At 41.9% G+C, this 26,365-nt stretch overlaps 1 protein-coding gene across 1 annotated transcript in view; it reads left to right on the top strand.

Annotated features, from left to right (window-relative positions):
• The window catches only part of si:ch211-26b3.4 (connector enhancer of kinase suppressor of ras 2), a 525,409-nt gene that overhangs the window by 69,453 nt on the left and 429,591 nt on the right, over nucleotides 1-26,365 (top strand). Inside the window, exon 2 of the mRNA XM_048604947.1 lies at nucleotides 10,638-10,801. Coding sequence (XP_048460904.1) covers nucleotides 10,638-10,801 — 164 coding nt within the window. The remainder of the gene's footprint in view (nucleotides 1-10,637; nucleotides 10,802-26,365) is intronic.

Below are 26,365 nucleotides of genomic sequence, written 5' to 3'. Positions count from 1 at the left end.
TGAAGGGTCTAGGCCCGAAACGTCAGCCTCTCTGCTCCTATGATGCTCCTTGGTTGATTTATTACCAGCTTTACTCTGTCAGACTCCAATGTTGTTGCCGAGAATACCTTTTTGCTAGAATTGCCGACAGCAGATGACATTTATTCCAGGATCTGAAATGCTAAAGATAGCTTTGAACACTGCTTTAGAAATAGTGAAGTCAAAAAGACCTTTGCAGTTTTGTCTGCTATTGTATAAATAGAAAGATCATCTGTGCAAATAAGCAGATTAGTGTTTTCCTGTTGCTCTTGGAGTATTCCTTATACATTGATAGACCCCAGGTTTTGATTGACAGGTTCAATAGATTGCTTTAATGAGTATGGTTAATTACAGTGAACTGCTCAATTAATTTATGTTGTGTTTGAAGCATAGTAATAGGCAAATATTTTGCATTCCATTTTGTGCTACAGTGCATTAAAAAATGGTTTTTAATGTTTAAAAGTGACATTGGGGTTTTCAATTGACCAACTTGACCAAGGCCCAAAAGATGTGTCAACTGTTGAATGACATCTTTCCATCTGTCAGGGATTATGTGAATGCAGCCTTGGAACTTTAGTGAGGTTAGATATGACTGTCTGTTGTGCTTCTTTTCATGGCTTAACAAGCGGTTTTAGAGAGGCTAAGCCAGCTCTAAAGTGGTACACATAAAGCTGTCCCTTACTGGTGATGTGGGCTGATCTCTACTGATGTCTTGTTTGCAGTGCTGGTGGCTGCTTTAGAGCTTTTACAACAACGTCATCATGATGGTGAACCTATGCGATCATCAGCCATGTTTTCCCACTTGTCGTGATTGATGTTGAGGACTGTTATGTCTCTTTTGATAGCATTCTTGAATTGGAGCTTTGAACACCCCACAGGTCTTTATTGGGCATATTCATGGGCATACAGCCACCTTTAATCCTGTGCTTCTCCACAAGTTAATGAAGCCTTTTTTGTTTGATTAACTCTAAACTGTCACTTGACGTCCACTCACCCACATTCAAGCCCTTCCATACTCGCCCTCACACCAACTTTTTTTGTTCACTCTCCAACATTCGTTCACCTGGACACTCAACCCATCCAACGCACCACTCTTGCACATAAATACTCTTTGCCTCAGCCCTTTGGATTTGCTAAGGTTTCTCCCTCATTCTTCACTATTGATTCTTGGCTTGTTCTCTTTTCAATCAGTTAATACTCTTCCTCCCCCTCTGGTCTTACGTGTGGTCTTCTTTCACTTCTGGATTCTAGACTTCATATGTGTTGTCTATCTCCCTTACTCCTCAGTTAATGCTGACAACTCTTGTTCATCCCTAAAATTCCGCTTCCAACGTCACACCTTACCGAATTTCATATTACCAGCTTCTGCCCTCTTCTGTCTCCCTTCACCGCCATCCACTTTCCAAGATGGTGGCTGAGTAGGACACTTCAGCTGGAGCTTGTCCACTCTGTCTGTTTCTTATTCTTTCTTTCTGTTTATTGTTTTCTCTTTTTCTCTCAGCAACGCCCCAAACTCCAGTCTGCAGTGCGGACTTGGACTTTTGGCCTCAGCGTGGCAGCCTCCCCGGCCCAGTGTGGTGGCCTCCTGGCCCAGTGTGATGGTCTCCCAATCCAGCATGCGGTCTTTTGGCCTGGTGTGGTGGTCTCTCGGCCACGTGACATGCGTCAGCATGGGCTTCCGGCCTCGAGATGATTCCAGAGCAGTCTCCTGGCCTGAAGAGACTTGAGGTGAAGCCTGGCGCGGTCTGGAGTCAAGGCCCGGCGTGGTCTGGAGTCAAGGCCCAGTGTGGTCTAGAGGCTGGCTGCCTGCACAGACTGGTTTGGAAGGACTGTTGTTCTGAACTTCTTACTTCTCTATTTTCTAATATACTGCCAGGAGATCGCTCTGGAATCACCTCGAGGCTGGGATTCCATGCTGAGACCATGCCAGGCTGCCAAGAGATGACCACATTTGAGTTTATGCGACAATGAAGCTTATTCTATGCAGTTCAATTCCATTCAGTTCACGTCCCCTTTGTCACTGATTCACCACCGCACACCCCCCACCTTTCCTCCTCCACTTTTCTGTCAAAATTTAGGATCGTTGGCTGCCATTTCCGCCACCTCCAGCAGGATGCCACCACCAGCCAATTATTCCTCTCCCGTCCCTTGTCAGCCTTCCACAGGGACCGTTCCCTCCAGGACACCCTGGCCCACCTCTCATTTACTCCCAACACCCCCACAGTCCCACAGCACCTTCCCCTGCAGCTGCAGAATGTGTAACAGCTGACCGTTGACTTCTTCCCTCCCTGGTATCCAAGGGCCTAGACACGCCTTCCAGTTGAAGCAGCACTTCAGACAATCTAGTCTACTGCATTCGCTGCTCACAATGAGGTCTCCTCTACACTGGGGGGAAACAAAGCGTAGATTGGGTGACTGCTTCGCAGAACACCTATGTTCTGTCGCAAAAAAGAGCCTGAACTTCCAGTTGCCTGCCACTTCATCACCTCGCCCTGTTCCTTGGCCAACATCTCTGTCTCAGGCCTGCTGCAGTGCTCCAGCGAGCCTCAGTGCAAACTTGAAGAACAGCATCTCATTTTCTGCTTGGGGACTCTGCAGCCTCTGTAATAACTTCAGGATAGTAACTTTTAGAGCCTGATTCCATCTTTCTATGTTTTTTTAACCCACCCCACACCTGACATGACATAGATTGCTTTGAGCAGACTCGCTCAATCCTACCTACCTCTATTATCAGATCAGTTAGGTTCTTTTTAGTACAGCTTGTCCATTTTCTCCTACTCTTAACTTTTATTATCACTTATCCAGCTTTTCTTTTGTCCACTTTCATATTTCTCTGTGGGCTCCATTTCTACCTATCTGCTCACTTCTCCCCTTGCCCCCCAACTTCACCCTAACCCAACTTTGACGTCAGCTGTCATACCACATTTTCCCAGCTGCTGACAGTTCTGATGAAGAGTCACCAGACTCAAAATGTTAACTCTGCTTTCTTCCCATGGATGCTGTGAGACCCGCTGAGTTTCGCCAGCAATTTCTGTTTTTGTTATCAAAGCATCTCTTGCTTTTACCTGGGGTGGGAACCATGCACAGACAACCGTTAGTGGCAGGAAGCCGATTAAGGTAATTACAGAGGCAGTTAGCAGACAATTTTGGAAGGCTTTGAATTTTGCCAGTACACCTGACTTTGTTGGTAGCTTGTTTCCTGACAGGAGGTGAAAGCAAAGTGGGAAGGTGGTATGCCATGAGGTTCATAAGCAATAGTCACTTTAAAGGGCAAAGTTGGCGAACCATAGGATATCCACTGCAAATGCTTGCCACGATTGCTTGTCACCTGCAGATAGATCGTGTTGGTGGTGAGGAACTGATTTATTCATCCTATCAGCAGTATGGGGCCTCCATCTTGTGCTGCCCTGTCCTGCTCCATTCACTACATCAGTAGCAGCAGCACAAGACTCACTGCCTTTCACTTCAGGAGCTCCGACTGGTTCTTGCTCATTCTCAGGCTGCCTACCATCCCCCTGAGGATCCTGTTTGATATTCCACCACGGGATGAGCTGGGTCCATGAGCCAGGAATCAGCTGGGTTTGTGACTCAAAACGGGAAAATTCAGCTCTGCATTTCATACTTGGACGATTATTGACCATCAGTCAAGCAGCTCCTTTTCTCCATACCTGATATTTTTACATTGACTTCTCTTGGCAGTTGCCCATGTTAATATTGAATTCCTGCAGACTCCAGAATATCTTGGACATTAGGCCACCTGTCTTTAACCAGTCTATCCGTGGAAAACATGAAGGTGAGCCCAACAAAATCAGAAAGTGGTTTTCCAATAAGTACACTTTTGAAATTGCTTGTTGCAGCCTGGAATATCCTGTTCAAAGCAAACAGTTTACCTTCTTTCCTGATCAGGGCATGGTACGGAATTTGTGGAGAGAGGAACCTTAAAATCAAGGGATAAGGGAACAAAGATGGTCAAAGCCATATAGAAATAAAGTGTAACAATTCAAAATCGTCCCATAACCTGTGGCTTAGGCCACGTCACATAGAGACTATCATTAATAAATTGGTTAAGATGTAGCTTTATTCCAACTAGAAAGCTAAACACTCATATCCACCTGTTGGCTAATGTTTGCAAATGCGAATAAAATGCGCTACAAAATTATTGAAATTTGTAAATGCAAGTTAATTTCTTGTTAATAACAAATGCTTTGATTTGCTGAGACACTTGGGAATACAATTTCCAATGTCTGTTGTTCTGAATCAATGCCTAACATGTTAGTACAAAATGTGTGCTCTATAAAACAAAAATCAAATGTTAAACATCTGCTCATCCTAGATGGTGCTGAGAGAGTGAGGACAAAAAGGAGAGGCAAGCAAAGGATTTTCTGATGATGAGCTGGCAGGGAGATAATTGCTGAGTGGGTTCTGTAAATTGAGAAGTGTAAATGGTTGAAAGTGTAAAGGGTTGGCTGTGCTTGGAGCAACTTGTACACCTGGGGGTATGGGCCTGGGTAACAAACATAGAGGAGGGCAGTGTCATTTTGAAATTATTAAGGCCAAGGCCAGTGTCAAGGCCTGAAAGCTGTAAGGTGCCTAAATGAAAAGTGAGGCATAAGTGCTCCAGCTTGTAGCAAGTCCAAGACAGAAATGTTGACCAGGGAACCTAGTGGTATGTTGAAGTAGACAACCGGAGACTCGGTGTTGTTAATTTATGGGCAGAGCGTAGATGTTCCGAAAGGTGGTAACCCAGTCTGTGTTTTGTCTCCCCAACATGGAGGAGACCATATTGTGAGCAGCCAATAAAGTACACTAAATTGAATGAAGTGCAGATAAATTGTTGCTTCACCTGGAAAGTGTGCCTGGAGCCTCGGATAGTGAGGAAGGAGGAGGTAAACGGGCAGGTGTTACACCTTCTGTGATTGCATGGCAAGGTGATGCAGGGTCGTGAGGAGGTTCTGAAACACAAACTAAAACACTCTGTGGGAAAATAAATTCTGCTTGTCTGAGTCTTAAATGGGAGTTCCCTCATTTTTACACTGTGCTCCCTTATCCTAGAATCCCCCATAAAGGAAGAACCCTTTCAGCATACACCCTATCCCTTTCAGGAGCCAATATGTTTCAGTAAGATCACCGTTCACTCTTCTAAACTCTAATGGCCCAACTGCTCAACCTTTCCTCATATAAGATAACCCCTTCATCCCAGCAATCAGTCAAGTGAACATTTTCTAAACTGCTTCTAATGTCATTCTATTTAGTTTTAAGTAAGGAAACAGAAACTGCGCACCTTACTCCAGACGTGGTCTCACTCGGGACTTGAAGAACTATAGCAAACCTTTCCTTTTTTTTAAACTGAATTCCCCTTGTAACAAACACCAGTGTTCATTTGCCTTTTGAAGCACTTGCTGTCTTGAGATGCCTGTACCAGAACACTTTAACCTTTCTGTACTTCAGATTTTGCAGTCTCAGTCTCTTTAAATAATGAGTAGCTCATTTTTTATTCTACCTGACAATGTAGACAGGTTACATTTTCCTTCACTGTAATCCATCCGCCAAATTTTTACCCATTCGTTTGACTTATGTAAAGTCCTTTGAGGCTCTTTCTGTCCTCTTGACAATTTACAAATCTGGTGACAATTCATTCAGTTTATTCATTAATGTTATTGTTACAATTTAAAAATAGTTGTTGCACCCCCCCCCCCCAGAAAACCCCATTAGCTACACCTTGCCAAACTGAAAATTACCGCTTATATTCCTATTCTATGCATCTAGTTAGCTAACCAGAGCTCCGTCCATGTGAATATGTCACCTTATAATTTTGTGTAGTAACCTTTGATGTCACATCTTTAATCTTTGCTTTATTCACTCATGGGATGTGAGTGTCACTGGCTGGCCAGCATTTATTGCCTGTCCCTAACTGCTTTTGAAATGAGTGGCTGGCTAGGCCATTTCAGAGGGTAGTTGAGGAGTCAATCACATTGTTGTGCGTCTGGAGTCACATGTAGGCCAGACTGGGTGGTGATGGTAGATTTCCCAGCATTAATGAGCCAAATGGGTTTTTCTGACAATGGTTTAATGGTCGTGAATAGATTCTTAATTCTGGACTCTTTTCGTTTTCAGTTCAAATTCTACCATCGAGAGGATTTGAACCTGGGATCCCCAGAACAGCTGAGTTTCTGGATTAATAGACTAGAGATCATACCACGAGGCCATTGCCTCCTATCTTAGCAAATGCCTTTTGAAAATCTAAGTATACCATGTCTCCTTTATCTACGCTGTTTGTTAATTTCTCAAACAACTGGGGTAAATTAGTCAAACAAGATTTCCCAGTCACAAAATGTCCTGCTGTTACCTCCTTAATAATGGATTATAGCACTTTCCCTCCGACAGATGTTGTGCTCAGTAGCTTATAGTTTCCTGTTTTTCTTCTCTCTTGAATTGAGGCGTTGCATTTACAATTTTCCAATCTTTTGGGACAGTTCTAGAATTTAGGAAAATTTAGAATTAGAATTAGAATCCCTACAGTGTGGTAACAGGCCCTTCGGCCCAACAAGTCCACACCAAACTTCAGAGCATCCCACCCAGATCCATCCCCCTATGACCCACCTAATATACACCCTCTACCTCCCTGAACACTACGGGCAATTTAGCATGGCCAATCCGCCTAACCTGCACATCTTTAGACTGTGGGAGGAAACCGGAGCGTCCGGAGAAAACCCACGCAGACACAGGGAGAATGTGCAAACTCCACACAGACAGTTGCCCGAGGCTGGAATCGAACCCAGGTCCCTGGCGCTGTGAGGCAGCAGTGCTAACCACTGTGCCACCGTGTCGCCTAAAATCACAACCAATGTATCTATTATCTCTGCAGCTACTTACCTTCAGACACTGGGATGTAGTTCATCAGGTCCAGGGAGCCAATCAGCATTTAGTTCTCATCGTTTTGCCAGTGATATTTCCCCAGTGATTAAGTTCCTCCTACCCCTTAACCTCATGATTTTCAAGTGTTCCTGGGTTTTATTTTAGTTTCAACAGTGAAGACAGGCGCAAAATACCTGTTCAACACTTCTGCCATTTCTTTGGTTTTTTTTCTTATTAGGCCCCTCGTCTCACCTTTTAAAAGACCAGCAGTCTCTTTAGTTATTTTTTTTTTCAAAATACTTGTAGAAAATCTGACTTTCTGTTTTTATATTTCCAGATAGCTTTCTCTCAATCTTCTCCCTCCTTGTTATTTATTTAGCCATTTTTTTGCTGTTTTCTCAAACCTGTCCAATCTTCTGACCTATTACTATTCTTTGCTGTGCTATCCGCTTTTCTTCTTTCAATAGTATCTTATCCTTAACTTCCTTCAGTGTTGCATCCCTCTCATAGAGCCTTTCTTTCTCAATGGAATATATTTTTGGAGTTACAGAGTCAAAGAGCTGTACAGCATGGAAACAAGAGCCTTCGGTCCAAATTGTCCATGCTGACCAGATATCCTAAATTAATTTAGTCCCGCCTGCCAGCATTTGGCCCATATCCCTCTAAACCCCTCTTATTCCTGTATCCATCCGGATGCCTTTTAAATATTGCAAATTTATCAGCCTCCAACACTCCCCTTGGCAGATTGTTCCATAAAACACTATCCTCTGTGCGAAAAAGCTGCCCCTTAGGCCCCTTTTAAATTATTCCGTCTTACCTTAAACCTATGCCGTCTAGTTTTGGACTCCCCTGCCCCAGGGAAAAGACCTTGGCTATTCACCCTGTTTGTGCCCCTCATGATTTTATAAACCTCGATAAGATCACCCCTCAGCCTCTGACGTTCCAGGGAAAATAGCTCCAGCCTATTCAGCTTCTCCCAATAGCTCAAAGCCTCCAACATCCTGTTTTTTAATTCATTCACAGGATGAGGGCATTGCTGGCTAGGCAGCATTTATTGCCCATCTCTAATTGCCCAGAGGGCAGTTAGGAGTCAACCATATTGCTGTGGGTCTGGAGTCACATGTAGGCCAGACCAGGTAAGGATGGCAGTTTCCTTCCCTACAGGACATTAGTGAATCAGATGGGTTTTACAACAATTGACAATGGATTCACAGTCATCGTTAGACTCTTTAATTCCGGATTTTAATTCAATTCAAACTCCACCATCTGCCATGGAGGGATTTGAACCCAGGTCCATGGAAGGTTATCTGGGTCTCTGGATTAACAGTCATCTCCCTGTTTCTAAATCTTTTCTGAACCCTTTCAAATTTCACATTGTCCATCTTATAGCAGGGAGACCAGAATTGAACTCAATATTCCAAAAGTGGCTTTGCTGAGAATTATGATCTATATCCTGAAACATGTGAAGTTTTCCATCACATGTCCCATTCTTTAAATTGTATCATGCAAGCCTGGGTGAGTTTTAACACTCGCAATTCTCTCAGTTGAGGGTTCTAAATTTGCAGCTTGATCACAGCTCGTAAAGCAGCAGAATGAAAGCTCTCTTACATTTTTGCAAATTTGAATGGCGTCAAGCATCTTATGTGTTCTTTGGGAGTACAGGCAGGTGGAGAGTCTGAATTGGAGAAATTTTGCTGAGTGAGGAGGTGAAGAATGCACAAGCCCTATTACCTGCTGAAGGAGCCAAGGCAGTTATTTGACTGGTCCAGTTGAGATTCTGGTCCATGGTGTCTAGACCCCTCATAGATATTTACAAGTCAAGCATCTATTTTCCAAACTGCAGTCTGCTCACACGTCCATACAGCAGCATGCCCTCAAACATCTTGTGAGCATACCTTGGGAGATCAGCTTGACCGTTTGTGCCTCAATTGGAATTGATTTCAACAATATTGATAAGTGGAACACATTTGCAGGAATCATAATACATACCTGTGAAGGAGCTGGAGTGGTGCAGTGGTAGTGTCCTTATCTCTTCATCAGGGGACCTATGTTCAAATCCCACCTACTCTTGAAGTGCATAATAATATCTCTGAATAGATTGGTAAGGAGAACACCTACATATCTTTGTGGAGTTCTTGTAGTGCAGTGGTAATGGCAGTACCTTTGAGCTAGAAGGCCTGGATTCAAGCCCCACCTGTATCAGGGATGTGTAAAATCTCTGAACAGGTTGATTAGAAAAATATCTACATCCCTTTGTTGTGCTTCTTCCACATTCCTATCCCCTGTCAGTCGTTCTGCATGAAATGTTTTCTTGCCAAGCTTAAAATTTAATTTGCTAGGTGAATAGGAGGCTAGAGATTATTAAGGTGGTTATATCTCAGTTGTAATGGTTGTAAAGGGACAAAGTAGGATCAGAATAGAATTAGAAGCTCATGCATCTGGTCGCAGCTCATTTGCCAATAATTAGCTGTGGCTCACCCAAAAGATGTGGAGGCCTCAATCAGTAGTATTTCAATTTAAGCATGGTAACACGTTGTGTTAGGAACGGTTTGTTTCTTGTCATTGATATAAAAAGTAAACTGTTCATACTGCTGTGTTTATATTTTCCTGCCAAAGTATCTGATTATAGCCAGCATCAGTCATTGCCCTGTGGAAATGGGACTTGGCAACAAAGAAGTGAAGATGCCTGGTAGTTAGCACCTCTGATTCTGACTGTGAATATCACTGAATATTTATTTTTGCAAGATTCATATAACATTCTGAAATGTTTGCCAGAAAGCACACATTTCAGTTGTGTTCTGGTACATACATGTCCTTAAGAGATGCTAGAGGCTAACTGTCTTGTGTGTACAGCCTGTTTGGGTCAGTTAGCTCAGTTGGCTGGATGGCTGATTTGTGATGCAGAGTGACGCCAACCACATGGATTCAATTCCTGCATGAACTGAGATCACTGAAATAACTCCACAAAAAGCGGTATCCTGTCACCAAGTCACCCTTTATTTACATGTGCATAGTATATGACACTGACCCAGCTAGCTCAGAGCCAGCTCCTTGAGCGAGCAGAACCCCTGACACTCCTGTTTATATCTGTCAGCCAGGGCTCCCTGATTGGACCAGATTGACAGCATCAATCAGGGAACTCCTATTCTGGCTGACCTTGTTACAATCACTACAGTCACCTGAAAAGTCCTGCCTTCTCAGCAGTGCCTTTTGCCTGAGGTGTGGTGATTACCACCACCAGTTGTCTTTCTTGAGCGATCATTCCCATGGTCCTCTGGAGCTATGGCAACATGACCTTCCAACCTGTTTGGCAACATGCATGTTCTGGAAACACCTGAATTTGTAATTTCTCTCTTTGTAATGAATTTATACACCGATATCTGACTGTGGCATCAGCTGTTTTAAAATAAGTAGCCCTATTCACTTGACACTGCAGCATGGTCATTTTCAGAGGAACATGGTGGGTCAGAATTAGGTTGTAATAGTTGCAATCCAAATCATATCCTAATGTAAGAAAAAGACTGCTATAAGCTAAAAAGCAGAACTTCCAAGAGTGACAGAAGTAGAATCTGCAGTCAGCTTCGAAATGAATTAGTTATAAATTTCCATGGCTACAGGGAAAGAGAAAGGAAATGGGATGAATTGGATGGTTGTTCAGAGAGCTGTCGCAGGCACAATAGGCAGAACAGCCTCCTTCTATGCAATGTGACTCCATGATAATCATTGCAGTACTCATGGTTTTTTTGTTTCAATGTTCTGCACAGGACTCGATGACTGCCTCCAACAGTATATAAAAAACTTTGAAAGGGAAAAGATCAATGGAGATCAGCTTTTACACATCACACATCAGGAGCTGGAGGAGTTGGGTGTCACACGCATTGGCCATCAGGAACTTATCTTGGAAGCAGTTGATCTGCTCTGTGCATTGGTAAGTTTCAGTTCCATATATGTCTTGCCTTTTTCTGCTATTGTACAATGAAGACTATTGTTGGCAACTGGACACAATTCAGATATGGTTAATTATTCATCACTTTTCTAGTGGCCATTCATTACGTTATAATTACGTTAAAAGCAAAATATACGGCCAATTATGGGTAACATTTGGAGTACTTGTTGAAACATGTTGCAATTTATCAGAAAGTATTGGCAAAGTGCTTGACAGTGTCCAGTTCCTGGGCATGGCAGCCTAGAGACCCAACTCTTTGCATTAAGTCTTGAACTCATAATCTTCTTACTCTATGGTGGGAATGTTGCTACCTGGCCACAGTTGAAGGAAGGTACATGGGAGGTGCACCATGTATTATTCGGAGTTTCTTTGCTGACAGTTTAGCCTGCATGTTCACCAGGATGCACTGGACCCCAATAGTGGGCAACAAGAACACCAAGGCTCAGGAGAAAGAAGCCTGCTGATTTTAACACGAGTTAATATTTAAATAATCTGAAAGTGGCCCAGCAGTGCATTCCATTCAAGGACAATTTGAGTTGGGCGAAGTGAAAGAATGAAATAAATCTGGTGAGAGGAAGAGACAGCTGGGGAATGACCTGAACAGTCTTTGACGCCCTGGCAGCTGGAGAAAGTCCCGGGCACTGATTGGGATGCGGTGAATTTTCTTGGCATGGATCGGAAATGAGGAGTAGGGAGGAAGCAACCCGATGAATGGAAGACTTTTTAGTAATGCCCAAGGAAGCACAACTACCCTTCTTGTTCACAACATGACCTAAAGTCAAATTTAAACTTTTGTTCTGGGGGCCCACAAGCTAACTCTTGACATTGACCCTGAGGGTAAAATCAATTCTGTCACGTTTACTCAGACCTTCAACCAAAGTGACAAATTCTGATAGCAACATTAGACCAGACCTCTGTATTTAACATAGGAACCTGCTTCCTTTCTTTAGGCATTTTACTCAAGAGAACAAGTCAATATCTTGATGTGGCTGCGTGATCGGAGAGGGGAATGATTTGCTTTACTCCAGCTAACTGTCCCATCAGGTTCTTACCAGACAGGAGCCACTTAAAAGCAGGACATATGCCACCATTGAAGCTTTATCCCAGTTCGCACTATTCCCTCACCAACATCCTGGATTTAACTGGCATCCATCTCATTGTTGAGAGTGGGATTTACCTGAACAAAATTTACTTACCTACATTGCAGCGTTTGTGCGTCAGAGTAACTCATTGTATGCAGAACATGTTTGTGTTGTGGAGGGCGTTATATAATTGTAGTTTTCTTTGAACATATTAAAATTTTACTTAATTTGGTTCTAATATGTAATAATGACATAATTCAGCAAGCACCACTATTCAGCAAAGAGAAATGATTAATTCTAGCATCTTGTAGTTTTGCTTCTCTAATCTGAGCAAGAAACATTATTTTCTCATTGATCAAGTAGTTTATGTACAATTTTTCTTTGCAACCATTTGTATATTTTTTGATGGGGTCGTGGTCTGTTGGTACATAGCTGTATGTAAAATAGATCCTGCAGTTACTGGATATGTTCAGCTAGTAAGCACTTGATCCTTACCATGGCTGTGAATATCATAGCAACTGCAGCCCAGATGTTTCTGTTCATTGAATTATTGCAGTGCAGATCCACTGGAGGTGGGACAAGAAGAGATAGCAACATAATTCATGTCTCAAGCCCTTACATTAATGATAATCTCAAACAATTACAAAACTCAGGTCAGTATCAACTCAGCCTGAGGCAGTCAACACATGAAATATTTATAATATTTAGGTTTTGGGGAAAATGATAGCATTTTGAATATAATTCTCAATTTAACTTTTCCAGCAGTGCGTTGCTGGTTGTTACCAATGCCTGTTGTGAGCAATCAAATTGTACAGAGAAATAAGTTAGAAATGAATAACCTGGTGTCTGTCCTGTATCAAATTATGGTACTCAGGATGTGAGAAATATCATTAGTATAAAGAGTGGTTCTGTAAAGTCACAAGTCCTAGGTGACATAACATTTTCCATGCAAAATCCTGCATTAGGCTGTTGCACGTGCTTGCTGAACTTTAATCATTTTTACGTTTTTGAATACGTATCCATTGAGCTCCTGCTGCTGGGTCTTTATGATGCAATTTGAGAAAACAATGGAAAATCAGAGACAATACTCTCTCAAAAGATTGAAAAAGATTCCAGACATATTTTTAGCAAATTTCCTAAAAGGTCCGTGATTGAAGCACCTAGGGAATTTAGAAATGTGGCTTCTTGTACCTGGGAAGACAGCACACTGCACGTGAAGCTTAAATAACAGGAAACTAACTGCTCAAAGTGGCGTCACCATTCTCAGCTTCTGTAGCTGTAGGGTGGGCAAATGCAATTTGACTGTGGAATCGGTACCTTTTGCATGATATTGCAATTTGCAAATGGTCCCCCAATGATAGTGTGCTGACAGCCATGTGTAAATATGATGGTCATGAAATTCCCCTATTGCTACAAACATCAAAGCCAACATTTATTCTCCAATGCAATATTCTCTAAGTGAATTATGCTTTGTTGGAACAATGTTGTAGTTTAATTTTTCCCCACATACTTATTGTGTGTACCATTGAAATCCACGTTATCCTGTGTACTGTCCCAAAAAACGCAGATGAAAAGTTGATGGATGGGAAAACATTCAAACTAGGCACATTGTGATGGTTATGTTAGTAGCATGAAGGTATAGTGATATTTGTCATGTGGGGGTGTGTGCTGTTTAGAAATAAATTGTGAAGTTAAACCACTGGAAATTTGAAAATATTCCTACAGTATTCCTTTCGCTATTTTAAGTGGGATTTATGCCATTAGTTTTAAATTGGTTAGTGTCTTTGGTAAAATGATGGACAAAAGAGTGTTTTGCAAACATGTTAAACAATTCCTCAACTATAATCGTTTACAATTTAATTTGGTTGTGTTATCAACTTTGTGCCTATTCTGATAGCCTGCACTGAGGTTCTGTCAAGAACTAAATATCAATGTTAGCGTTTTCATGAAACCAGATGATGTGGCCGTTTGGTGGCCCTTTATTGTATATTCCAAACAAAAATGTAGGAATGAGAAAACTGATCTGTCTCCCTTAAATATCCAACAAATTCTTGGCGCGTCTTTTGTCTTCTCAGATTGAGGAGTATCCACTTGTTATGGAATTTTGAACATATAAGGCTTTGATTTATCTATTCTGTTAATTTTGCTAGAGAAGAATATCACAAATATGGTATTGTACTTGAATCAATATGGTTATATTTTAGAATATTATTTGATTATATGTGATCATTTGGTATTTGTCTTATCTTGGATGTGGCATTGTCCATCCCACATTACCCTGAGAAGAAGGTGGTGAGTTGTCTTCTTGATCCGCTGCAGCCTTCCTGGTGTATTTTGTCATGAATAAATTCCCTTCAGAGCTTAATATATTGACATCAAAATATCTTGTTGTTTGTGTACAATGGCTTCAAGCAGCCATCAAATGGTTGTAGGACTGTAGATTATAGTAAATGGTGAAAATTTTATGCTTACTCTTGTTCATTCCTTGAAGTTCTAAGGTAATGACTCTGTTGTTTCACACTATGAAGAGGGTTTCCCTGAATACCCAGCGAATCCCCTCCAATGTATGTTAAAATATTATCGAGGAATTTACTTTGTGAATTTGAAGTGCTGGTATAATGTGACTAACAACAATTTCAGTATATGGAAAGGGTACTTTACTCAGTTTGGGTAGCACAGAGTATCTGTTGAATTATATGCCATATTTCTGACCAATATAGCGAGAGAAACTGTTAATATTTTTGAAGACATATCAATTGGTAATATTAAAGAGCTAGCCATTATCCTTTAACATCAATTCTTCAGCCATTTATAATTATGTTTTCCTCAATATCATGTGTACTTGCTATACCCTGAATGTGTAGACCATGGATTAATTTGCAGAACTAAATGATTGAGGATGTTAAATATTGGTCGTTCACCACTGGTATTAAATCTAGGCTAGAGAGAGAGGATGAAACACCCTTGCCTTTGCCTGCTGGCTGTAAGATACATGAAATAATGTGAGCTTGCGGAATAAATCTGCCTAACTCGGTAATAATTGGCATTGCCACTCAGGAACTGAATGTCAAAGTAGGAGATGTTCTCTAGGTCAGAGCTCAGGCACAGTGAAGGAAGCATTTCTATGTATTTGTCTTTGATACAACTGACTAGGTAAGCCTCAACATCGAAGTTGAGCGCCTAAAATATTGCTCACCAACATCCTTCAATCAAGTTCAAATGCTCTTTAAAGGAATATAAATCACAAGTCAAAGATTAAACAGTTGTCTACATATTTCAAGGAACGATGAATGTCTGTCAGTGAGTTGAAAGTAACAGTTTGGTGTCGCGAATCTGTAGACTTTCTAAAATGTGATCAGCGCCATTTCCCTTGACTTACTGCCATCTGTTATCCTACCTGTAGCACACTGCTATTCTTGGTTATTATGTGTTAAATGTGACAATTGTTTGAATTTTGATTAATGCTAAACAAGTTAATTAAATGGATCTTAGGCTTTTTGAAATGATTCCTTTTGCATTTTTTCGTCTGTCAAATGCATTGCATTGTAACAATAACATTTCTAGGATCGGTGCTGGGTTCTCTGCTTTATGCCATTTATATAAATGATTTGGATGTGAACATAGAAGGTATGGTTACTAAGTTTGCAGATGATATTAGAATTGGAGGTGTAGCGGACAGTGAAGAAGGTTTCCTCAGAGTACAATGGGATCTCAGTCAGATTTGCCAATGGGTCGAGGAATGGCAGATGGGATTTTAATTTTTATATAAATGTGAGGTGCTGTATTTTGGAAAGACAAATCAGGGCAGGACTTATACACTTAATGTTAAGGCCCTGGGGAGTGTTGCTGAACAAAGACACCTTGGAGTGCAGGTTCATAGTTTCTTGAAAGTGGAGTCGCAGGTCGCTGGGATAGTGAAAAAGGCGTTTGGTATGTTTGTCTTTATTAATCAGTGCATTGAGTATAGGAGTTGGGAGGTCATGTTGCAGCTCCACAGGACATTGGTTTGGCTACTTTTGGAGTTTTGCATGCAATTCTCGTCTCCTTCCCATAGGAAGGTTGTTGTGAAACTAGAAAGGGTGCAGAATAGATTTACAAGGATGTTGCCGGGGCTGGACGGCTTGAGCTATTGGGAGAGGCTGAATAGTTTAGGGCTGTTTTCCCTGGAGCATCGGAGGCTGATGGGTGACCTTATAGAGGTTTATAAAATCATGAGGGGCATGGATAGGGTAAATAAGCAAGGTCTTTTCCCCGATGTGGGGGAGCCAAAAACTAGAGGGCATAGGTTTAAGGTGAGAGGGGAGAGATATAAAAGCGACTTAAGGGACAACTTTTTCACGCAGAGGGTGGTGCGTGTATGGAATGAGCTACCAGAGGAAGTGGTGGAGATTGGTACAATTACAACATTTAAAAGGAACCTGGATGGGTATTGAATCGGAAGGTTTTAGAGGGATATGGGCCAAATGCTGGCAAATGGGACGAGATTAATTTAGGATATCTGGTCGGCATGGATGATTTGGACCAAAAGGTCTGTTTCTGTGCTGTCCATCTCTATGACTCTATTGGCTAAATTCTCTTTTGTTGGTAACTTTTCTAAAAAAGCTTGGTTGAAATTTCTTTCTTTCTATGTTTACAGGTGGCTTTCTGTCATGAATTACAACTGTAAACATCTATGATTTTAATTCTCCATTTTTCTAATGTTCTCCTCTTCCATCTCTAACAGTGCAGTGCTCCTTACACTTATGGCTCATTGTTGAATTCCTGCCTCTGGGTGAGAGGATGCTGGATACAAATCCTGTTATCTCAGCTGGTACAGAGTTCAGGTTGTCATTCCAGGTGCAGTACTGAGTTGGTGGCTACACTGTCTTTGGGATGGGAAGTTAAACCCATGGACACATCTGCTCTTTTGATTGATGTTAAATTTCATGGCATGAATTTGAGGAAGAGCAGAGGAATGCTTCCCAATCCTGCCCAGTATTTGTTCCTGAATTAACTGCACAGAGGCTGGTATCCTGTCACCAAATCACCTTTTATTTACTTGAACACAATACCAGCCAGTTGGAGTCAGTCCCCTGAACTGAGGAGATTATAAATCGCCTGGTTATATTTTTTTTGGAGATTCTAATCTCCTGGTTATTTTTTTTGTGTGTGTGTGTGTGTGTGTGTGTGAGGAAGTGTGAGACACAGGGGAAAAAAGACACCATGTGTAAATAATTTTATTAACATACCACCATCCCCTGGTTACATTGGTTTGCAGGGCCTTCCTGATTGGCCCAGGACCAACCCCAATCAAGGATCTTGTAGTCAACATGTTTCTCCAATCACCAGAGTTCCCCATCAAACATTAAAATGAACCTGAATTTTTTTGATCATTACCACATTGCTCTGGATCCTTGTTTCATGAAAACTGGCTGCTATATTTTCTCCATTATAACAGTATCTGTCTGTCTGTCTTTTCTCCTGTCCTCGCTTCTGATTGGCTTCCATTGTATTAGAATAGATTCATTGACTGATCAATAGAATCAATCAATCATTGAATCCCTACAGTGTGGAAGCATGGCATTTGGCCCATTGAGTCCACACTGACCCTCTGAAGAGAATCCCACCCAGATACACTCCCTACCCCTACCCAGTCCCTGTAATCCTGCATTTCCCATGGCTAATTCACTTAGACAGCACATCCCTGAATGCAATGGGCAATTTAGCACGGCCAATTCTTCTAGCCTGCACATCTTTGGACTGTGGGAGGAAACCAAGCATCTTCCTTTATTTTAATTCAGTTAAGGTTCCTCAGATACTAGTTGCACAGCTGTACCTAATGAAAGGGGCTATTACTTATGTACAAAGATGGATGAGGAGTCCCAGCTCTCTGGCTGTGAAATACCTTACACCTGAGTTCATTAGTGTTCATCCTTGGTATTCACAAACATACGTTTCTGGGACTTTTAGGTCGTCACTCAGGACAGGAAGTCCCATTTTATCATTACGTCATTTGCAGAATTTTAATTGCCAAGAATGGATAGTAGAGTCAGGCAGAATGGTAGGGCAGAAGGGAAAGTGAGAAACATGTTTAGGTGTTGACGTGGTGTTAAATGTCCGAAACATACTCCACTTTGAAAACCAGGCTGCTATTTCTAGCTTTCATTGGGCCACATTTTGCTTCCAGGGGTCTCCCACTCAGCTCAATCATCTAAATAATGAGTTGATTGAGTCTTGTGTCTTGAACTCTGTAATGCCCAAATTACAGTGTCGATCTCAGCAAAGCCAGGAAAATGAGAGCGCAGCAGGGAGTCCTTGATTGACAAAACTGACGGACTGGAATGTCTTTAAGGAGTGAAGCTGCATTGATGCTACCGTGTTGCTGGGAAAAGCCTTTGCTCAAGGTTGTTGTTGTGAGCATGTGATATCCTTGCTTTGAAGGTGATTTGCAGGGATTTGGAAGCTGTTTCGATTGCCTTGGACTTTCTTCACCATGGTGTAAACTTCACAGCTTTCAGCCTTTACAGCAACATGGGGTGGGGGTGGGAATTGATGCAGCTACAGCTGATAAAGACCAAGAGGAGTAACCACAGTGGCAGCAGCAACACCGATAACAGAAATTGTCTTTGCAAATCAAAAGCAGGGAACAGAAAAGATACACTTGGAGGAGGTGAGTTCCTACCACAGGGTCTACAGGCCACAGCTCAACTTTCTGAAAGTGGCAAAGGAGCACAAGGCTTTCATGCTAAATGTGACCAACATCCCTGAATCGAAGACCACCTTCTACAGCCCTGAATGTCTTCATCTCCACTTCCTTCCAGGGATCTGCTGGTGACATCTGCACGATTGCATCATCGGCTAACCTGGTGATCGTTTCTGTGTTTGTCAAGGCCGCCATTTTGACACCGAGCATCAGGCCGGTCAGATACTACATGTTTGCGGCACCGTGGCTGGAGTTTACTTTCTAGTGCAACGTGAGCGCCACTGGGAGGTTTGCCTATACACCCGTGTAAGAGGCTGCACCAATTCTGAGAGTCACATCTGATCCAGGCTTTCACATTTCCATGCAGGGTGAGAGTTAAGGTTAGGGTGAGGGTTAGAGTTGAATGGTGCCAAACGTTTTCAGAGTTGTTGTAACTCCGCCTATTCAGGCAAGTGGAGAATATTCCATCCCATTCCTACCTATGCTTTCTAGATTGTGGAGCAGATTTGTGGGACAAGCAGTGAGTTCTTTGCCACAGATCTGCTGACCTGCCTTAGCAATCATTACATTCATATAACTGGTCCAGTCCAGTTTCTGGTTAATAATGATCCCAGGAGGTTGGTTGAGATTCAGCGATAGTAATGCCATTGGATATCAACGTTAGATTCTCTCTTGTTAGAGATAGTCATTGTTTGACATTTGCGTGGTGCAAATGTTACTTGTCACCTATCAACACAAGCCTGGGTATTGCCCAGGTCTTGCTACAACGTCAACAAGGACTGCTTCAATACCTGAGGAGTCGTGCAATCATCAGTGACTATTCCCAGTTCTGATCTTGTGATGGAGAGAAGACAATTGATAAACCACTTGAAGATTGTTGAGCCTAGGACGTTCCCTTGAGGATTTCCTTGAAGAGCTAATTGCCATTTAACAACCACAACCATCTTTCTTTGGTCCAGGTATGACGCATGACATTGAAGAGCTTTCCCCCAAGATTCCCATTGAGTTTAATTTTACACAGACCTCTGTATTCTGGCTGCAATTAAATGTTGCATTGATATTAAGGGATTGTCATTCGCAACTCACCTCTGGAATGTAATGTTTTTGTCCGCTTGTTTGGGATAATACTTTAATGAGGACAGGAGCTGAGTGGCCTGGAAAAATTCGAACTGGGCAGGTTATTGGAGAATAAATGCGACCTGATAGTGCTGTCAACAACACTTAGATCTTTTCCGATCAGTCTTCTTCAGAGATGTTGTTACTGTGACAATACAATGGCTTTAAGAGGTGTATTTTGTTTTGATTTTTTTATGAAGAAAGGTTGAGGTGCCAATTGGTCTGCTTCAAAGGCCTTAAAGTAAAGAGCTTGTGAGGCCTTGGGTTTTTTCTTTACTAAGGTTGGAAAAATAGAAGCAGCCTGAATGGGTGGGGTCATGTCTCCACAGAACTATATCTCTCTCTGCTACTGTCTCTCTCCAAGTTTTCTCTTGACCTCTTTCCACCTGCACTGGAGAATTACCTGTGAGAGGATCTATTTTTCTGAACTTGCTTTTGTCAAGGGTGTGTTTATGGGATGTTACTATTTTGGAACAGTTAATTAGAAGTAGTGAATGCATCTATTATTTTGTTAAACATTTCGATAGCGTTACACTTAAGTCAATTCTTTTTACTTTGTCTGCATTTTAACAGCAATGTAAAAATAAAGTGTGTTTTGCTTAAGTCAAGTAGTTTGACCAATCAAATTGTATCTGGAACACAACACTTATACCTACCTTTAAAATAAGAAAACGCTAGAGTCTAGACTATCTTCTGAAAATATTTTGAGGGGGTTTGGTCTGGACCATAACATTACACACTTCTACAGCAGGCGGGACTTGAACTCGGATCTTCCTGGCTCAGACGTAGGGACACAACCATTACACTACGATTCCAACGATAACAACTTCTTAATGTTCTGCTCAGGGTTAACGTTGCCCACTGCTGATCACGACTAGATGTAATGCCAGTACAGCACTTTGATCTGATCTTTTGCTTGTGGGACTGCTTATCTCAGCCTATCACATGCAGTGTCCCCTGTTTAACATAGTTCTGATTGGTTCATGATACCCATTACTGAGGCTGGCTTTTGAAAAACATATAGATTAATTAATTAATCCTGTCTGCCACAGGATTTCAGTTCCATTCTGTGCAGCAGTTTTCCAGATAAGCCTCTGGATGATGAGTCTTTGCTTTGCTTCTGTTCCCTATCAGAATAAATCACGGCAAATGAGACTTCTGATTCACTTCAAAACACAAAGTGACCCTCATTATTGACTCTTACAAATAATTTTAAGATTTTTCACTCATCCTTCTAACTGTGTGATGCAATTTGAAAGATGTGGAAGTGGTTGTAGCTGATTGAAAATGAAGCACTGAAACCTTTGAATCCCATCTTTCACCTTCTCTTAAACAATATTTTGGCTCATGCTTTGTCTCCCTTTGAATCTTTTTCTTCATTATAGCCAAGGATGTAGTTGTCCTGCCGGACCTTTTACTGAAAAAAATTTGATTAAAACAATGCAAACAGTAAGAGTGGTGTCTCATTATTGAAGAGACCTTTACTAGAGAAGCGACCTTTAGCCTTCTCCCTTGAGGCTATGATTTTGACAAGCATCATCTATTCATTTAATGAGTAAGAATAAGTCCTGTATTTAATTGGAGGAATTTTTTATCATCCTGTACTGGATGTCGGACAAGCATTGATAGAGGTAGTGATGAGTTAATGTTGGGTATTAGAAGCATATGCATGAAAATGAACACAGTTTCTGATTGATGCTGCTGGGAAGTAGCGCGTAGTTGAAAAGTTTAAAAAAGAAAGAGTGGTTCTGATCTGAAACGACTACCTGGAGATGTGGTGGGGCGGTTTGAGGCATTCAAAAGGGTATTAGATTGTTTCTACTTAAATGGTGATGGGCAAGTGACTGGGCTAAAGGCTAAGAGAAAGGCATTGAGTCGTGACTCTTGTTTTGGAGGGCTGGCATAGATGGGATGGGCTGAACAGCCTCCTTCTGTGCATTAACACTTCTGTGAAAATAAGAGGGTACCAAGATCTTTGGAGGAGCCTCAGGTGTTTGTGGTGTGGAAGCATTGACTGTGATTAAATATTTTGGTATGGAAGCAACCAAGTGCAGTGCCCCTTGGTCGCACATCTGTTGGAAAATGCAATGTGACCACCCATGCCAAGGCTGAAGTCGAGTAGTGATTGGGACACGAAAACACCTTTTCTGCTTTGTGAGGATGAATCATGGGTGAGAAAAGGTTGGGGAACATGCTCAATTTTATTTCTAGATACAAAGATATTTCTGTTTGGCCAGACCAGTAAAGTTGTAATTAACGCAAAGTTGTGTGTACAAATTATATCTGAAAAGAGTAAATATTTTTTAAAAAATTCTATTTTTAAAGATGGGTTATCATACTTTTATTTGATTCATTGATTCCTTATGATAGTGCTTCATTTTCTACCTATTGAAAGAATATCAGTGTTGAAAAGCTTGAGTACCTGAGCACTGATGGTCAGCATGACATAATCCAAAGTAAAGTTTCAGTCTGTCAGATGTAAAGTTCCCTTTGCTCTGCCTCAAATTTGGTTGATTCTCAATTGGACCTCAATTGCAATAATTAGAGTCATAGAGATGTACAGCACGGTAACAGACCCTTTGGTCCAACTCGTCCATGCTAACCAGATATCCTAAATTAATCTTAAATTAATCAAACGCTCTCAATTGCCAGCATTTGGCCCATATCCCTCTAAACCCTTCCTATTCATATACCCATCCAGGTGCGTTTTAAATATTGTAATTGTACCAGCCTCCACCACTTCCTGTAGCAACTCATTCCATATATATACTCTGTGAAAATTTTGTACCTTCGGTCCCTTTTAAATCCTTCCCTATGCCTTAAACCTATGCCGTCTAGTTTTGGACTCCCCTACCATAGGGAAAAGACATTGCCTATTCACCCTATCCATGCCCCTCATTGTTTTATAAACATCTATAAGGTCACCTCTCAGCCTCTATGCTACAGGGGAATAGCCCCAGCCAATTCAGCATCTCCCTATAGCTCAAACCTTCCAACTGTGGCAACATCCTTGTAAACCTTTTCTGAACCCTTTTAAGTTTCACAACATCCTTCCACAGCAGGGAGACCAGAACTGAATGCAGTATGCCAAAAGTGGCCTAACCAATTTCCTGTACAGCTACAACATGACCACCCAACTCCTACACTCAATGCACCGACAAATAAAGGCAAGCATACCGAACACTTTCTTCACTATAACAGCGTGTGGAGCTGGAGGAACACAGCAGACCAGGCAGCATCAGAGGAGCAGGAAAGTTGACATTTCGGCTTGGGACCCTTCTTCAGACCCGACCCGAAATGTCAGCTTTCCTGTTCCTCTGATGCTGCCTGGCCTTCTGTATTCCTCCAGCTCCACACTGTGTTATCTCTGACTCCAGCATCTGCAGTTCTTGCTATGTCTAGACTTGAACGTGTCCCTTTTTCATGCAGGGGCCAAGTCCCTGCATTTGTATGAGTCTATGTGGAGCAAGATTATCCCAATTTTTGGCTAATTTTTTAGGGAGTTTCATGGCAATTGTCCTGCTACAGCTCACAGTGACCTTTTCCATGCTTTCTTCCATTCCTCACCCTTTAATTATTTGGCGTCCTTCTCAGCATATTATGCATCATGACAGGTGAAATCCCTGCTGCCTCTGGGACTTTACCTCGTTCAAGCAGCAGGTGCCATATTTCAAGATCGGTTGCCCACCATTTCAGATGCTGCAAGCCAGGTACTGTATCACACACTGGAATCAAAATGTCTCAAAGAGAAGTCGGCACCCCACTTTCCAGATAGGGACCTGAAGGTCCTGTTTGGATAGGATGGTCAAGAAGAGGGCTGACCTCTGCTTAGTAAGGCAATGGAGGAGGTCAAGGCATCAGACCCTCTGGCCTGGACCTGGAGAGTGTCCCTGGTCAGTAGCATCTCCAAAGTTGGGCAGAATGCACGGCAGTGCAGGAAGAAAGTAAATCATGGTCTTTGCTCTCCAGCATTATCATCTCCTTTCTGCTACCTCGCAATCGGTCTACCCCTACCACTGCACATAAACCTTACCAACTCTCATTGATGGCCAACCTCAGTGTAGATGCAGCAACTCCACCAAAAGGCTTAAACCCACCTTATTCTCCACAATCAGTAAACCCTTCCTGCTGTCTTGCTGAAAACCTGTGTGATCCCAGAGACCTGCAGCCTCCTAGTAAGCACAAAGAGAGTGAGTGCTAAGACATGAAGCTAAGAGCCATAAGATACATGCTGTGTAGATGCATGGGATTGTTGTGTGTCCCTGTCCACAAAGTGACCCCATAGGAGCCTGTCAAAGGTGACCCTGAGCCCTAAAGTGAAGTCCTGAAGTGCTGAAATGGGTGCTAAGTTGGCCCAGAATCAGCCACGAAATGTGGCGAGGCTGGTGGTTTGCTGATGCCAACTTTGGTGGACAAACACGGAGGAGGGCACTGCCCAGGCAGCATTCAAGGGCATTATTGGTGCAGGGACATTAAATAGAGCCCGAGAGAAGTACATGACGAGCTGCATCCAATAGGTAGTTATATAAAAAATGAGATGGAATAGGCTGATAATGAGATTCAAATGCACGAAAGAAGACATTCAGTTGTTACCGGACAGCCCATGCAAGGAAAGACATTGAAAGTGATTTGCAAAGGAAGAAAGGGTGAAGGAGGAAAAGACTTTCAGTCGGCGACTAGATAGGATATAGAATGCACTATCTAGAAGTTTGGTGGAGGCGGGTTCAATTGAAGCATTCAAAGGGGCATTGGATGATTATTTAACTAGAAATAGTGTGCTACGCCAAGGGGAAAAGGCAAGAGATTGACACTCAGTAAGGATGCTCATTTAATGAGCCAGTGAGGGTCACAATGGGCCGAAAGGCCTCCTTCTGCACTGTAAAACCCGTGTGTGTGTGTGTGTGTGTGTGTGTGTGTGCGTGAGAGAGAGAGATTCAGAAACTACTATTGAGACCTTAAGGGGAAAATTGAGACTTTTCTTTAATGTTGTGATTCAGATTCTTTAAATTTGGCCATTTTTCGGGCCACACATTTGGCCCGTATCCCTCTAAACCTTCCCTATTCATAGACCCATCCAGATCCTTTCTAAATTTGTAGTTTGTATCCACCTCCACCACTTCCTTTGGCAGCTCATTCCATATGTGCACTATCCTCTGTATGAAAAAAGTTAACCCTCAGGTAAATTTTTAAGTCTTTCCCCTCTCACCTTAAACCTATGCTCTCGAGTGAGCCAATTTCTCCCAGGATCCTCCTCAGTCAATTCTCACTGCCACCCTCTGAAGACTGAAGGTGGCTGTGCCTTCATTTCCTGCTCCTAACTCCTTTCCTTGAGTGAGTGTGTCTTTTCCTGTCCCTGACTAAACTCGGACATGAGTTACCTCACTCTGTCCCTTTCCCTGAACACCTCATTGAAAAGCCAGCGCCTCTGACAATACATCATTTCCTCAATAATGCATTGGAGTAACAGTATCAAATTTTTAAGGATCAGTGGAACTTGATCTTCTGACTCAGTGGGAAGAGAGCTATCGATGAAGACCAGGTTGAACCATACATAGATAAAAAGAACAGAATGAAATAGAATATTAAGCCGGCAAAAAAAAAGACAAGGAAATTAGGTGAATTACAAGTCTGATGAAATATAGAGGGACAGGGTGATGAAAAGAGGGGCAGAGAGTGAATTAAGTAAGAGTGAGAAGAAAGAGAAAGGAAAGGTAGGAAATATTAAAAAGAAGAATAAGAAGAGAGAAACCTATAATTGTTTGGAAATTGCTGCATTTGTCCTTGAGAAGTTGATGACTAAGTAACAGGTGTATGAAAGGTACAAACAGTCTTGATCCATAAAGTATAGAATCAATGACCCCAATCCTGCTACACTTACAGAATGTCATGTTTCATCATACTCGTACATTGTATCCCAAAATGTTATTTTCTGAAATGTAATTTTCTTTCAAATGTGATTGCCTTTTGAATGTCAAATGTCGTTACCCAATAGGACTATGGATAACAAATTGCAAAAGACTGTCACGACAGATCATAATAATTCTACACGTAATTTACTACATGCTGGAATGAAACTCCACCTCCAAGGATGAATGTTATGTCAGAACAAGACATTATGAGGGTCATCTACAACGCTGCCTGTGACTACAGTGGAAATAAATAGAAATGACATCTTAAATTTAGTAATTTTATGATTGAGAGCCTCATGGGAATAACAAACTTTCACTGAAACAAAAACAGAAATTGCTGGAAAAGCTCGACAGGTCTGGAGCCTTATGGGAATAACAAAATTTCACTGAAACTAAAACAGAAGTTGCTGGAAAAGCTCAACAAGTCTGGAGCGAAATCGGAGGTAATGTTTTGGGTCGAGTGACCCTTACTGAGAATTCCAAACTTTCACTGATTTTGTTAAGGCTACCAGCGAATAGTGCGAGTTGCCCAGAAGTTTGCTGAGATTCTGAAGTCTTAACATATTTCTTCTTTGCCCTAAATTGACAGATTGATGATGGGGTGTTGTAATTGATAGATGCAACTGGTCAGCAATTTATGAACTGAAATAAAAGGTGGATAGGTTGTCGGTGAGAAAGTAACATTGATCTAATCTGAAGTCTAAACATTTATTATTTTTGTATTGGAAATCACCATCTACTTCAATGTGGAGCTGGC

The sequence above is a fragment of the Rhincodon typus genome, chromosome 14 (genome assembly GCF_021869965.1).
Source record: "Rhincodon typus isolate 14 chromosome 14, sRhiTyp1.1, whole genome shotgun sequence".
In the NCBI taxonomy this organism is placed as follows: Eukaryota; Metazoa; Chordata; class Chondrichthyes; order Orectolobiformes; family Rhincodontidae; genus Rhincodon; species Rhincodon typus.
Note: the sequence above shows the minus strand (reverse complement) of the source record. Positions and strands in the feature narration are given on the sequence as shown.